Source organism: Chaetura pelagica, unplaced genomic scaffold, assembly GCF_000747805.2.
Source record: "Chaetura pelagica isolate M959 unplaced genomic scaffold, ChaPel_1.0 scaffold72, whole genome shotgun sequence".
NCBI classification, from domain to species: Eukaryota; Metazoa; Chordata; class Aves; order Apodiformes; family Apodidae; genus Chaetura; species Chaetura pelagica.
Window position 1 is genome coordinate 2,383,063 of NW_009952560.1, and position 16,370 is coordinate 2,399,432.

At 40.5% G+C, this 16,370-nt stretch overlaps 1 protein-coding gene across 1 annotated transcript in view; it reads right to left on the reverse strand.

The window, feature by feature from the left end:
• Positions 1-9,592: 9,592 nt before the first annotated feature.
• VMP1 (vacuole membrane protein 1) overlaps positions 9,593-16,370 on the reverse strand; it is a 59,607-nt gene continuing 52,829 nt past the window's right edge. The window contains exons 10-11 of the mRNA XM_010009062.1: positions 11,502-11,604; positions 9,593-10,254 (exon numbers count right to left, since the gene is read on the reverse strand). Coding sequence (XP_010007364.1) covers positions 10,111-10,254; positions 11,502-11,604 — 247 coding nt within the window. The 3' untranslated portion in view covers positions 9,593-10,110. The remainder of the gene's footprint in view (positions 10,255-11,501; positions 11,605-16,370) is intronic.

The window sequence follows — 16,370 nt, forward strand, 5'->3', positions numbered from 1 at the left end:
AGAGGATCACAACCATCAGCCAAATTTTGACAACACAGAGTCCTCAAAACTACAAAAGATTAAAAAAAGGAGGTGAAAACAAAAGTGTAACTGTTGGATGAGCTGTTATAATCCCTTTCATTGCTCTGGAAAAGAGATTGACAGGGATTGTTTTAGGCATCTCTAGACTTCTTCCTGTTAGTGTTTTTAACTGTTGACCTCAGTTCTGAAATTCTCACACCCTTTCCCAAACTAAGCCTTCATTTTTTGATCTATGGCAGGACTCCTCCATTTTTTTTCCCTCCAGGATGTGGAGAGCAGAGGGTCAAAATGACAGGAAATTAATAGTTATTATCAAGTGTTCATCATCTCCACTTCCATGAGAAGGCAAAGTAGTCACTTATTGAGAAAATTAATTATGTAAGTAGTCTGAGCCTGGCAGTGGGCCTTTATTTCATTAGAAATTAAAATTAATGTGGTTGATCAAAGGTCTGCACGAGTCAATTGCTCAGTGAGGCAGGGACAGCAGAATCAGTGGCCTTGACCTAGCAGGATGTCCATAAAGCAAGGAACAATGCATCAAATCTCACTATTGTTTCTTGTAATGGACAGGTGCAGCTCACTTGGAAGTTGATTCAAGGACTCTAACTATAGCTGATCTGTTTAATGAACAGGGGAACTTCTATTTGGCCACAAAAAAAAACCCCAAAACCCAAACAAACAAACAGAAACCCCTACAAGAACAAAAATTAACCTGTTACAAATAGTTTAACACAATAACTTTGGCAAGTGACAGGGCACAAATGTAGTCATAGATATAATTTATTCAGACTGAAGTACTTACTGCTATTTACAAAGTCAGGCTGAGTGTATGAACAGAAAGGACAGAATCTTAGTGTATATATCTAAGGGCTTTTAAAGAGGATTACCTGCAGTTTACCAAACTGAAACAGCTCAAGATTAAGGGCAAAAAAAAATATCTGTGGATTCCACAACAGCTAGGATTTCATCAATAAGGAAGTTATGCTTAAATCACCAGCTGATACATTACTGGGAAATATCAGGGTACAAAAGGATATTGAATGCACAACTAATTTCCTTCTGTGTTTGTTAATAAATTTAGCTTAGATAAATATTGTGAAATGAGGCACCAAACATGCAAAAGGCAGTACTCTCAGATGTCAAAGTGTACTTTAAATAAGTCCACCTTTTGCTGGACACCACTATAAAACTGCACAAGAATCATCAGGAATGATTCATGGATCTGATACAAAAGTCTTCCAGAAGGAACTGAGCTGCTGCCTTTCCTCTGCTGCCTTCAAGCTTTACCAGGGAGGCAAATCCCAGCATAGGCTTCCTCCTCGTGGAGCTTCCTGCCTCTGGCTTCCTACCCCACCTCTGCCCACGCTCCAGAGGACACCCTGGCCACTCAGACAGCTTTTCACCCGCCTGGATGTAGAGCTGATCATCCTGATTTTTAACCATAGAGCCTTTCCGGTTCTTTCAGTTAAACTCGAAGTTCACAATGGTCCCTTCTGATTTCACATTGTGTGAATCCTCTCCCTCTAGACAGTCACTTCCCCTCCATCCGGCTGGGGGAGTGAGTCACCTACCTCGGTGAATCAGCAGAACCTGCTTAACCCCTTCCCAGAAACCTGACCAGGGGGTGGTTCAGATGCCGTTGCCAGCCCTAGGGAGGGCACTGGCAAAGGTGAGGATAGGCTGGGAGCAGAGATTAGAGAGGCTGCTTCTGCTCATTAGGAAGTTTAAAGCCAAATTTTGGAGGTATAAATAGAATCCATGTCAAAGATAAGGGAAAAAGTCTAGACCTTCACCCTATGGTTGTCATACAAGCCTGAGAGATTCTGAACAGGAACTTTTAAGAGGGTCTAGTGGTTTAAAAGAAAGGCAGAGGCCTCCCTACTTATCTGTGTGAATCAGGTTGCAGAAACCTTCTTGTTTGCTACTTTTAAAAGCAAAAAGTTTACAATACTGAATGTTGCACCACAAGGTAGGAAAAAAAAGTAAGATAAGGAGTTTCTCTAGGCCAAGATACCTATTTTAAAAGAGCAAGTAGAGAAACTAACCACAAGCCACTGGTAAATACAAAAAAAAAAGACAGAATAAACATTTCTTGAGCTTCAGTGAGCTCTGAGCTTTTGTTTCACTAGTTATATGTGATGAGAAATAAATACCAGCTTATATGGTATATTTGCATTTAAATGGGTGTGTTCTGCAAAAATAATTATTGTACATATTTAGTTACATGCACAATGTAATGTTTATTTAAAGGCTCACAAAAACACACTTCAGTTGCCTGAGAATGGTGTAATTGTGGTCAGATGGCATGATTTAATTTGAACTTTTGCCCAGCAGCCTCCAATATGTAACAGATCATTTACAGGAGCATGTAAGCAGAACACTGCCAGGGAGCCAAATGGAAAGCAGCCTTATCCCACACACTGAAGGTGTAATAAAATACTGACTGTACTTGGCTGGCAAGGGCAGCTGTAGCTGTTCATTATCGTATCCTCAATAAGTATGGTGAGAGCTGGGCAATAGTTCAGAGCTACTGCTCTCCAGATGGCTCAGAACAATACACAGTTCAGGAATACATATTTCCATGGAAGGCTGCTGGCTGTCAGGCATTGCTGCCACTTGCAAAGAAAACACTGGGAAATTTCTTCCCCACCCCACTTCCACAGAATCACAGATTGGTTTGGAAGGGACCTTAAAGATCATCAGGTTCCAAACCCCCTGCTATGAGCAGGGACACCTCCACTAGACCAGCCTGCACAAGCCTCATCCAACCTGGCCTTGAACACCTCCAGGGATGGGGCTTCCACAGCTTCCCTGGGCAACCTGTCCCAGTGCCTTCCTACCTTCATGGTGAAGAATTTCTTCCTGATGTTCCTGACCTAAATCTCCCCTCTTTCAGTTTAAAACCATGACCCCTTGTCCTATCACTGCCCTCTCTAGTGAAAAGCCCCTCCCCAGCTTTCCTGGAGCCCCTTCTGGACTGGCCACTTCAGCTTCTACTGCTCCCTGATTCTGAGCCATCCAGTCAGCAATTGTATTTATGGAGTTATTTGAAGTTGTAAACTAACAATTTCTCCTTCCTAGGCCAAATTTTAGTGAAGAAACCAAATGCAACTGATAAAACAGTTTAAAACATACATTTGGCAACTGATGAACATAAACCCAACTAAATACTCATCTCCCAGGAAGAAAGCTTCAGTTCCCTCCCTACCAGGTATTAACTCAGGTTTTCATATTCTTTTCTTCTACAAAGACTTAGTCAGGCTTCTCCACAAAGTCAGTATTTTCACAAGGAAGTTTTCTTATCTAAAAAACAGATACAAACCTCATGTGTCCTGTGAAATGGGAGCTTATTCTTCAATTACATTAAAAAAAGAAATCTGAAATTGCTTTAGTACACCTGTTCAATCTGAACAAAACTCCAGTTAACAGGGCTGAACTTGTCCAAAAATCACTAAGCACCAAGGGCAGACAGGGCTACAAGAAGAAGAGACATCAGTGACAGTTTTAAGGGAGGACTTTTAGGTTCGGGTCTGCCAAACACTTCAACACTTTCCTTATTCACTTAATGGGAATGATCCTCTCTCACTCACAGCTGAAACGTTTTGCCTCAGGATAGCACAGCAGATTTCCACACCTCACTTCAAAACACCAGGCTCCTCCTGGGCAGCCAGAGCAATTCTAGTTCATGCACAAATGCTGCAGTGTGATTTGTCAGGTGGTGGTTGCTCACATGCAGAAGTACTTAAGACAGGTTTATACAGAAGTTAAGGGAGGCAACAGGATTAAAATCACCAATTGCTTTAGCACAGATCTGGTAGAAATATAGCTTTGAAATTATTTTTTGCATCCATTACTTTGAACTTAACTAAATACCAGCTTCAGGCATCTTAAAAGTTTCTCTTTCTTGCTGCTCCCCACCTAGAGTCTTGCACAACACACAGAGATGCATGTGACTCTGTGTCACGAGAGGTCAGCTGGGCTGAGGTGAGACATAAAAATCAACAAATCAGAGAAATAAAATCTGTTGTTACAAAAAGATCCTAAGTATTACAGCTCTCAGGAAAACAGCTGCAGCAAACAAGAAACAGACCAGAAGGATTTTGTGAACATGACTAGATTGGTATGATGTTGTAAATCTAAATGTGTATTCTCTTTTTATGCAGGTCCAGCTTCTTTCAGAGACAGAAAAGAAATGCTGAGCACACAAATCTACTTTTTCAAGCCTTTCTACAGATGGGAAGAAACTTGGAGTCTCAGGAAAGGCACAAACAGTCCCTAAAAACTCAATTGGCTTCTACCCATACGTGTGAACCTCAGAGTTTGTACATGGTATATTTAGCAGCAGCTTCTGCCAGAGAACTGCCAGTTTCTTGCCTGACAATATGGATGGAAAACAGAGGTACCACAAGGTCAGTGACTGCAGAAAGAACAAGCTTTAGGAAATGCAGCTGATCTCTTCATTAATTTCTTTATGTAATGGTTCAAGGCTGAGTTTAACCTCTCCAGGCTCGAGTAGCTTAGAGCTCTGGCTGACTCTTCCAGCAGGTGGATGCCCCTTCCAGTAACCAGCCTTTAGAGCTCAGCAATGTCACACAGAGCAGCTGGCACCCAAGCAAGGCAATAATGACTACAGACTGATGTCATCAATCCTAACTGTTGTCACAAGCCTGTGTCAAACTAGGCTAACAAACACTTGAGTGCAGTTCACAGAATTTACCTAGATCTCAGAGATCTTTGAGGCAAGTGCAACACCCACAGAGCACAAAGCAGCTAATGACACACTGCTGAGGCCACGAGGAAACCAACAGTTCCAACCACCTCTCGCAAGGAGGCAGAACCAGACCTGTGACATTGGCATTTTAAAAAAACTCCAAAATGGTGGATTATGCCTTAAGTCACATGTATTAAACAGCTCCTCTGTGCCAGGACCCCTCAAGCAGGAATAGCACAGCAGCAACCAGAGAAAAGCACCAACTCACACTTGTTACAAGGTCAGAAAAGCAGCTTCTGAGGCCACTGGAGAAAGGTGTGGCTACAGGGCAGTTAGAGCAGGGAACAATGCACTGAGCTGACAAGTCCTATCTCTTGCCTTTCATCAGGAAATAGCAGCCAGTTTCCTTATTACCAGCTCATTTAACCTTCTTGGGAAACCAGAAGAACAATTAAGCTGGGAGTAACTCCCCTCCAACACGGAAGATACAGCACTTACTTACCCATATCTGAACAGCTCGTCAAATGAGGTTTAAAGAAAGATGACCTTTGATTTAATGCTACTGGAGTCAATGGTCTTTGAATCATTCCATGAGTGAATAATAATAAAAGCACAATAAAAGACAGTGTTAAAGGCAAACTAAAACAAACCTTGGCCCATTTAATAGGTTCACATTTGTTTTACCACAACTGAACATCACTACCAGTGAACAGGCTGAAAGACTTCACAGCTCAACAGCCTCTTCTCTTAACATTTCAGCAAAGTAGAGTTTTCTGACCAAAATACCACCTTCCTGAATTCCTGACACATGCCAAGAAGCCCAACCCAGATTGTTGGGCTCTTCCCATTTGCTTTTACATGAAAGGTGCCATAACCAGACTTCTTGTATTGATGACAGTTTCTGCCACTGAGCTCCTTTTACTCTTCTGACAACAGAGCCAGGTTGTTCCAGCCTCTCCCTTTCACACCACTACCAGAACAGTGTTTTGCTGCTTTTTATAAAAGCTGAGTGGATGCACCAACAAGCAAGTGAAACAGATGGAGAAATAAATACTAGCATTTTGTGCCCTCAAGTCACCTGAATTAGGAAAGTCAAAGCAGGCTCAGAGTTTTTCAGTATAGTCCTTTAAAAAATGAGTTTGTAAGAGCATATGCTAGTATTTACCCTCAGTCTAGGTCTGAATACATTAGCAGGGTGTTTCACAGGGAAGATTCCTTCACTCCCATTTCCTGAAGAGGTCACAGCAATTAAACCCTCACCTGGCTCAGCCTGCTCTCCACAGGGGTGGGTGACAGCCCAGCAGGAAGCTCTCCCTGACTATTGCTCTTCAACTTTCACACTCCACTTATGCTGCAGTCTGGAGCAGGCTGGGCAAAGTACTTCCTGTTTTTTCTTCTCTAAAAAAGAATTTAAAACCCCCAAATTTACAGGGGAAAAAAAAAAACCCAGAATTTTAAATCTCAGAAGAGCAATTTCAATTACCTTGTACATAATTACATTCAACCTTTTACCTGCTGATTACAAAGTATTTGTTAACTATGTGCTTCAAAGTCAATTACTTTTACCTCCAAAGAACACACCCAATCACCACTTATTTTTACACCTGCAATCAATTTTGTTCACTAATATTTATATTTGTGCTTGATAATCAGGGAAACATCCTCAGCATTTCTGCCTGCAATTAGCACTGCCTGCAGTGAGGGGAGGCTGATTCTAACAAATTAAATAATGAAACCCAAAAGCACATCAGGGAAGGACTTTCTGGAACAGCATTAAGCCATCTTTAAGTATTAATGACAAGTATCTTTTAGCATGAACAGGCAGCTGGGTGATTTCAGAGGGAGCTGCTTTAACAAGAAACACGGGGTGACACTGAGCTGGAGGTAAGAGACAGTGAGCAGGAAGTTTCCTGATGGTTTTCATGGGAAGTGTGGAACTGGAGGATGTGATGTGACAGGGCCTTTCTCTTAGCTGGGCCTGGCACAGAGCAGTGTGACACTTTAAGCTTTGCTTACATCAGTACAATTCTTGCCCTGACGGGGTATGTGGTGGCTGCAGGGCAGAGGGGCAGGCCTGGGTGCTGACATCTCAGCCTTCACAGTCCAGGGTTGGTGAGGCACAATTCTCAGGGCAGGCAGGAGGCTGGGACAGAATGAGGAGATCAGCTGCAGCCCAACGTTTAACCAAACATTAGTTGGTTACCATGAACATGGGGCTGTTAATTCTGTGTGATTTTCAGTAATTTCAAGAAAAAAAAAAAAGCAAGATACTTTATTCAGTGTCTGAACTGCAAGAAGAATCAGCTAAAAATACTGATCCATGCTAAGACTGTTTCTCTTGCACCAGGGCTCCCTTGGGATTCTTCTCTAACACATTTTGAGCTAGATGACTGGCTGCTCCAATCTGGAACGGAAGATGTGCAACAAAAGGAAATTTTGGATTACAGGGAGCAAAATACACGTTTTCAGATGAAATGCTAAAGGCTCTGGGTCCTTCTCTGGAGCCACAAAATGCAACTGCAGATCTAACCTCTCGACTCACACTCACTGTGGAATGCTTCAGGCTTCCCAGTGTATCAACCAAGCTCAATATACAGAAATGGAAACAATCCAGCTGAAATAAACACCAGGAGACAGTTACTTGTTTGTTTATTTAAACCATCATCAAACTATCCATTTGCAAATCTCACTAGGTTTGCATAACTTGCATTTCTATTATGTTTTACCTTTTTACCAAGTCCTATTATCTCTCAGCAGCTGAACAGGTAGAAGCAAGTAGAATGACCAGTTCCTTCTTTAAATAATGTTAGCTTCAAAACAACAGCAGAGCTTATTGGAGTGGACATGTACAAACAGGAGCTGTAGAACAACAGGTATCTATTTTTTGCACTACATGTATGTAAATACATATTGAAATAAGTGGGAGAAAGATTTCAATTTGTCTGGTGGTTTTTCAGTAGGCAAGGAGTCATAATTATGAGGAGACCACTAAAGCATTTAGAAAGGTAGTTTACAGGCTCAAGCTCTAGGAAGAGGGTTTTTGTAATTTTTACTTAGTCTCCTCATTTCAGTCTGACAACACACAGGGGGCTCTATGTGGCATAAATTTTACTTACTCTCACAAAAAGCCTTCAGACACTACCAGAACTGTGCATGTAAATACCAGTGTCCCTAAGGTCAATGGCAGAACTGAGGGAAAAAGGCTGCCACTAAAAGTGGGGAAAGCAGCAAACAGTTGTGTCACTAATCCAAGCACCCTGAAGAAAATTGAAACAGCTCTAAGCAGCTGATGTGATCTCTAACAAAGAGCAAAAATAAAGTTTTGGTAGACTGCAAAAAATGAAGTGTCAAACAGAGCCCTGATGTTTTGAATGTGAATGGGACTGTATTGGAACAAGGTCTCTGCTATGTTATTTTCAAAGGCAGGATTGAGGCCAAAAAGTGAAAAAGCTGCTAGAGCCAAGATTTAAGAAGCAATGTTCATCTTTTAAAAAGCAACAGGGGCAAGCAAATGGCCTTTGTGCTTCTAACTATCTTGTAGGCTTTTAAATTTAATCTAGTCAGCAGCCCTACTGAGAGAAGTCCTGGTTAAAGCCTCCCTGCTGATCCAGCAACATTGTCTAAAGTTACATATATACTGAAGCATAGAGGAGAAACATTACAAACCTCACACACAACTGAGATGCAACTTGGGAAGGTGTTTCTTATGTAGACTGCTGCACTGCATGGCTCCTGAGCCCATTTCCATCTAAACTGAAAAACACTGATGTGCTGTTGATGTTGAATGGAAACAGCTGGAGATGGATGAGCAAACGGTCAGATGAGAGATACCAAAATGTCAGACAGCCTACCGACTGTTGTTGCCATGAGATCCAACAGTCAACATCAGTCTGATAAGCTATCCGACAGGATGGTACAGCCATGGAGATGTCACGACGGTTGGCAACACAAGAGGACATTCAGGCAGGATTGGACAAAATGCAGATTCTCACCCCTGGCAGGAGATCTGCCCTAGACTATCGCAGGGATAAATCCCCCCTGAGCAGAGTCTAACCTGCTTTGTGCCACCTTCTGATAGCACTAATTGAAAGTCAGGCTAATGCTTGTTACTTACCCCTAGGACAAAAATTAAAAACAGGAGTTCAAAAATCGTTAGTGATACAGACACAGTAGCAGAGGAACAGATACCTACTTGCTAAAGAGGGAAAAGGTCCATTTTAATCCTGGCTCTGCTCATGTCCGGTGGAACTGGGACACGCACTGATTCCTGGCTGTTCTAAAAATACCTGACTTTAAAAACCTGAGGTTAAGGTTCTCTAAGGTTCTCTGCATCACTGCTGGGTTTCACATCAATCCCTTCTGGAATCTTTTACTCTTCCCCCCTCTCTTCTCCTTCGCTGCCCACGGTGCTGTGATCAGTGGGAAACATCTGAGGAGAATTTATGATAACTAATATCACTGGCTGCTTAACTTGCCTATTTTAATCAGTGACACATACCTCAAGAGATACACTTTCTGCTTCCTGCTGCTAAGTAAGAAGTTCTTAAGAAAAAAAAAAAAAAGAAGAACAAAGGGCTTCAGCACCATTTGTGCAGGAAGGATGAGTAAAGCATGCAATTCATGGGATTAAGGCTTAATAAAGAAACAAAAGAAAGTGGGCATACAAAGGTGGAGAGGAAAAGAAACAGCTTAAAAAGACTGACACAAGAAATTCTGGAATGATCAAAGATGACTTTATAAAGTTTTATCTTAACTTCATTCTAAATATACAGAATAAAAAACGTCAGCTTCAGCATTCTGACATCAATCATCTCTGCTAACATCATGAAGTTTAGAGGGTGGCTTTTCCAACCAAGAGCACGTGCAATGCAATGGGACACTGGAGAATTCAGATGGAATTGCCTTACCATGAGGGACATGCAACAGTTTGTATCCAGTCTGTATTCATTTATATACATTTTAATGGTCTTGAAAGGTATGAAAAAAGCAAAAGAGCCACCCTTAAAGGAAAAATTTACCCTTAGGTCAGTCTGAAGTTAAATCAGGAAATGGAGAGTTATTAAATAATCAGTTTTGGAAGTAATTTGGGTGGACAGCATTTGTGTTAAACTCCATTTAACATCACATTGTCCATCCTGTATCATACAACTCAGATATGTAAAGCATTGATACCTTACCTTAACATTTATAAGTTTGTCAATGAAACGCCTGCTCTAAATCCAAATTACTTTCAAAATTAAAGAAAAACTTTTTATGGTTGAAAATTGATGTTAAAAAGTTCTCCCCCGTTTTGAATAACGCTGATTTTTAAACTTATGGAAAGATGGGTTATTTTTCATGTCTGCTAAAACCCCTTCCAAGGGTTTTTTTTTCCAAGCTTATTTGGTTTTTTCTTCAGAGTACATCTTCTGTTGCAGCCGTTTGGCATAACTTTGGGCCATGGAGTTGATTATTGATAAGATAAAGTAACAAACCATGACAATCACCAACTTTTCAAACATCCAGGATAGCCAGTTTTCCCCCTGAAGAGACAAAACAGAAGGAGGACAATTTAATTTGAGGGGACAACGGGGAATTCTCCATTTTCTGGGTGAAAGGGAAAAGCCTAACCATTTTTTTAATGATGTAATTTATCAAATGAAAAACAGGAACCAAGTGCAGGCTGACAGGATTCCTGCAGGTCCCTCTGTAAAGCTGACTTTAGCCCCTCAAAAGACAATGCAGGAGGCCTTGCCAAACACCCCACGGGGCAGATGCTGAACCCTAGATCATGACCAGTGAAGTGATTTATTATTCCTAATATTGCTTCATCCCAGCTAACAATTCAGAAAGTTCAGAATGAGCAGCCCCGGACTGTCATTCCCTGTCATGTTCATTGCAAAGAAAACAACAAGGTCATTGGTTAACAATGTGTTTTTTTCCTAAACTGCACATCCTGTGTTATCTCCCAGTTCCTATCCAGTTCTGCTGATGTCTCTAGGACTTAACGCCTCGACCTCGGCAGTTCCACTCCCAGCGTTTTCCTCTTCTCTGGTATTTTTTTTGTCAAAGGAGGGCAGCAACGCACTGCACAAGGAATTCCTTCCCAGGGCATGAAAGGAATCTGCAGATTTCGCTATTCCTAACCCTCCCTAATTTAGTTTCTTTTTTGATTAAGAACAGGGCAAAGAAACGCTCCAAGAGCTGCACGGATTAAACTTGAAGTGTGAATGAGATTGATGCGTGTGATCGAAAAATGCCTGGGTGTCCTAAGGAACTTCATGTCAAAGTCCCTCTGTCTCCACTGAAAATTCACGGGTATGTTTTTTTAAAATACCTTGTATGAAAGGGAAGTTCTGCCGCTTTGTACCAGCTCTAAACACCGCGTTTTTATTCTCCTTTTGAATATTAAAGGTTTGAGGGGTTTGTTTCTCTTAGTGGCCACTAAGCCCCAGATCCTACCGGCTCCTGCAGTACTGATGCTGCACAGTTTGTTCCCACTTCACATGGAAATGCAACTTTTCCTGCCTAAATTTCTTTCAAAATTGGCACTTATTTGAGGCAAGATGTGCCACTGGCCTTACTGTTTTATTTATTCCCCAAGATGTATAAGTCCAGCCGAATACAAGGATTATTTTTAATGCCCAGGTTGCTTTTCAAATGAGATTTTTAACTATTGGGCCAAATTTTTGAAAACCAGAAGCAAGAATTACATCGGTAGACCTGGCAAGTCAAAGACACTAGAGGAGGGAAAAAATAACTGGGGGGGGGGAGGCAGAGAGGTCCTTACCTGTGGCACTCCACTGTCAGATCTGTGGTGAAGTTTTATCCTCTGAGCTTCCAAATATTCTTGAAATGGCTTCTGAAGAGAAGGACCTATACTTGGAATAGCACTGATGCAAAGTTCATCCCAGAGAACAAGACAAAATAGGGGAGGAAAAAAAACAAAACACAAAAAACAAAAAATATATTTAAAAAAAAACCCAACTTACCACTTTGACCCAAATATAACCAAGTTCAGCCTGAGCTACAGCTCAGAGGAAGCAGATAACCACAAAAGAAAGTGTATTTCAGCTTTTTATCTGGTACTTCTGAAAGGGACCCATTTCCCCAGATCCTCAAAAAAGTGTTTCAAAAGGGAAAAAAAAAGAAAAACAAAACTCTTTGAGAGCCAAGCAGTGGCAAAACACTGCTGGGAACAGGGAGAGGAGCTGCGAGCTGGAGCGTTTCCTTCAAGGCAGGGAGAAGGCAGCCGAGCTGTGCACTGGGGCAGCGCTGAGAATCAAATGAATGACTTCTGAGAAGTCCCACATTTATCACCAGCAGTTCCTGTAAGAACTGGTTTGAACCGATTAATAAGGAAATGACTTGTGCTTGTGTCATCCCTCAGTTAAAAAAGAAACTGCTCGCCCTATGCCTTGCCCCTATCTCCTCGGAGGAGACGGCCCCTTTCTCAAACTAAGTCCTTATTAGGACAATCTGTGCGTCATCCTTACCCAAAAAATGCATTAGCAAATGCTGCAGGCGCCTCCCACCAGTCAGTGATTAACAAAGGAACAAAGAAGGAACTCTGAACCCTGCTCTGAATCATGCCATGGTTTAGGCAGATGACTTGCACAAAGGCTACAGTCCTCTCCTGAACACCTTGTACTGACATTAACATTAGAAAGCTCACGGAGGTTTTGGACCCAAGAACCTCTCCCAGCTCTACCGGGTGAAGGTGTTAACGCTGGACAGGCTCAGAGCAGCCTCCGACTTCCCCTCTGAAAATACCACAGCCCGGCCAGGCTGTAACCCCAACAACCTAGGTAATTTTTCTTAAAATCTAGACACCATTGTCACTTAGCAGGAGCTCCATGGAGCTTTTCTTATTGTCACAACATTTGGGAAAAAAATAAAAATACAACTTAAATATGGAAGAAAACACCCCCAGAAGCACCAGGAACTGGGCTGGTGTGGTGGGAATACACACACAATCCAAAGGCTCCCAAAGTTTAATCCACACACATACACCAACACTCCTAACTCCAGCCACAGGAGCATTCCCATTCCTGACAAATGCCATCTGCATTTCCAAGAGAATGGAGATTTCAAATATTCTCTTTAAAAATATTAATACGTTATTTTACATTTTAAAAAGTCACCTACATTTCAAGGCTCCAGTTTTGAGTTTTCAAACTGCTACTTCAGGGAGGATTTAGTGAAACACCAGAACACACAGTTTACAAATGGACCCTCTCCTCTCTGAGTGACTCCAGGACTAGATCCCTGATTTTCCTCAGTCTCCTGAATTGAAATGATATTCCCTTTCCCAGGCTAAAGCCCAATAACAGCTTCCTAATCTTAAGAATTTATGAAAATGCACAGATCAAAGAAACCAAGTAGCTCCCTCTCCTCCACTAAATCTATTTCTTTCAATACCTGGGGGCAAATCATTTTTTGGGAACAGATTTACAAGAATAAAAGATTGCTTCCCTCATGATTCACCGTCACGATGATACAAATGGGTGAGTAAATTCTGTGCCTGGACTGGTGAAATTTCCACAACGACAAAAAAAAAAAAGGCAGAGCCTAAAGCCCATCTATTGCACATTTTACACAAGAGTTTGTAATTTTGTACAGATATTTCCAGGTTTTCAGAACCATCCCGAAGCTGACTTTGTGGTAAGAACCCTCCTAACGACTCGCCCAGTCATGGTGTGAGAAATGAGTTACATTTGGGAGGTTTCTTTTCTTTTTTCAAGGACACTTGGAAGCCCGGAAAAGCTACTGAAAGGTAATAGTTTACTTGTAAACTTCTATGCGATTATGAAATGAGGAATATTAAAATTATGAGAGATGAATGATTAACAGAACAGTTGTTCAAATGCCTCCATTTTTGTTCTGAAAACTGAGCTAAGTCACTGCCCAATTAACAATTAAACAAGAGAACAAAGACATGAAAACCAAGTTTGGAGGCTTGAAGAGATCCTGATACATTAACACTTAAATTTGTTTTCACTAAAAATACTTTTTCTTTTTTTCTTTTGCGAGCCTGACTAAGAATTAAGGGCACAACGTTCATTTTATTAAAGCTGTTTTGAAGAACTGTAAGAGCCTTAATGCAAGGACCTTGGTTTGTATAAGTTTTGTACATTCACAGAGACTTTAATACTGAAAGTGCCTTTATTTAAATCAGGAGTGAAACGAAGCAAAGTAACAGCTAGAAAATCAAGATTCCACAGTATTAGAAGTAAAATTCTTGAAATCCCATTTCAGTGGGACAGTGTTGGTTACTTAAACTCTTTCAACAAAATTAAATAATTTAATCAACCAGCTAATACAGACGTCACCTAATATGCAAAGTGTAGACATCATCTTAAATCTATAAGTCTTAAAAATATTTTTTCATTTTATTTAATTACAAATGAGTGGACCCTCCTCCCGAAAACCTAGTGAAGTTCAACTCAGTAACCCTTGTTCTTACTAAAGGAGGAGGAGGAAGAATTCAGGATGGATTTTCAGGGATTACAGGCACAGCAGAGGCAGGTACACATGCAAAAAAAGCAGATTTGCATCATAATTCTGCCCCACTTAGCAATGACTTTAAGATACACCTTCAAAAGGCTGCTGCAGTTTCAGGAGTCTAGATGCAAACCACAGCCTTATTTACACATCCCATTTAACGAGGGCAGATGCTGGAAGATAAACCCTGTTTGTAGAATAAACTAAAACCAATCCCTTGCATTTGCCTTTGAGAATCAAGCCTATTGTCTTTCCAATAAAGAATATGAAAGGGTAAGAAAATAAAAGGGCCTTAGTGCACAACAGAACTTAGCTCATCCACACTTTGTAGTCTCTATCTGCCAAAACAAGACACACAGAGAAAAAAACCCCAACACACAACTTGCTGTCCCTTCTTAAAGGCTTAAAACTTAGGTCTTGGTGAGCTGCTTAAGGACTTCAAAAACAAAACTAAAAGTAATTCACTAGAAGTTGTCTGTCAAAATAAGCAATGAAATGCATTTCACTCCTTGCTATCCTTATTAATGAATTTTGCAGTTAATCAGCAACAAGAGGCACTGCTGGGCAGAGAGGGGCTGCTCCTGTGTATTCTCTCCTAGCACAAAAATTCTCTTGACAAAAAACTAGATACAGTTTGACCATGAGATTCAGAAAAAAATGCTTCGGGATTTTTTCAAGGCAAAAAAAACCCACAACAACCCTCTGAAGAACTTTTTGTTTGGGAAAATGTCTAGAAACAGTTAACATTAAACACCAATTTTTTAGTTCATTCTAATTCTCTGCTAGAATTGAATGTTTTGCAAGGCATTCAAACTGAAAGCAGGCTTCAAAAAATTGCACTAGCCATTAGTACAGCCTATATTTATTAAAAAAAAAACATTTTAGTAAAAAACATGACTTGCACTCCACTGTTACAACATAAATGTCCCATGAGGATTTTTGCTTTGCTGAATAAAACCCTGTTGGAGCCTCTTTTCAAAAGTATCACCTGGTGTTTGTAATTAAACAGATACAGCTTTGATTTTTTTTATTTATTTTTTTAAATTAAGAGTCACAACTTGTATCCAAATGAAAAGTTATATAGCTTTTTTTCCCCAACAAATAAAATAAAGCTTCACATCTATTTGAAGCAGCTCAGTGCAGAGATTCAGCAAAGTTTTTCTAAGATAAGTTTAAAAATTACACCAACAATCTACAGATCTGACAGCAAGTCCTAAAACTTCTACACCAATTACAGCAAAACTGTTTCTTAAAATACACTATATAATTTATTAAGTTGCTTTTCAAAGAATGACTGTCAATATTTGAACCTCAAATGCATGTCACTAGTCATGAAGTGGTAGGGAAGATTTTTGGGAAACTTATATTTTTGGGAAACTTATATTTTTAAGAATCTTTGGAACTCCAGGTTGGAGTTTTCTCAAATGCACATGGATAAAGCATCAAACCAAGAGGAGAAGAAAAACAACACATTATCTCTATGCCAGCTTAACAAAAAGTAGGGAATTTTAAAGACATTTCTTTAAAGACATTTCATAATTATATTTGCATTTTTGAAAGGCATATTTTTCACCTTACAAGATCTCTAAGAGTACGGGTTACTCTTGAGTAACTGACATTTCATGCCCTGTGCTGTTTGTGAGCACTCAGATCATGACAAGCTGAGCTAAATGCTGAAGCACAGTTCTCTAGCAAATGTTTTTGTACCACTGCACTAACATTTCACAATCAGTCCACGATTTAGGATATGAAGTTCCCATCTTATAAAAACACATGTTTATATATGCCTACTTTTCCAGAGGTACATGCTAGAATTAGCAAGTATTTAAGACACCCCTGAAGCTGCCGTTGTAGACTCACATTTTAGGAGCCTTAATACAGCAGGGTTTTCCTGCTAATGAAAGTTTCTCATTTGTAAGAGGCCTTTAACAGCAAGTGATTAAGCAGCTGATTAACTCTAAGCAGTTCTTAAACTCCATTAATTCTGATGGAAATTAAAAAGGTAAATCAGTGGCATTTGGCTCTGAATTTTATACCCTATTGGGCAGCTCATCTGAACAACTTGACTCAGTCTCCCAGTTGCAACGATCAAGAAACATGAAGCACGGCAGGTTTAAAAACATGGGAAGTCCATTTTATCAGTGAAATAACAATC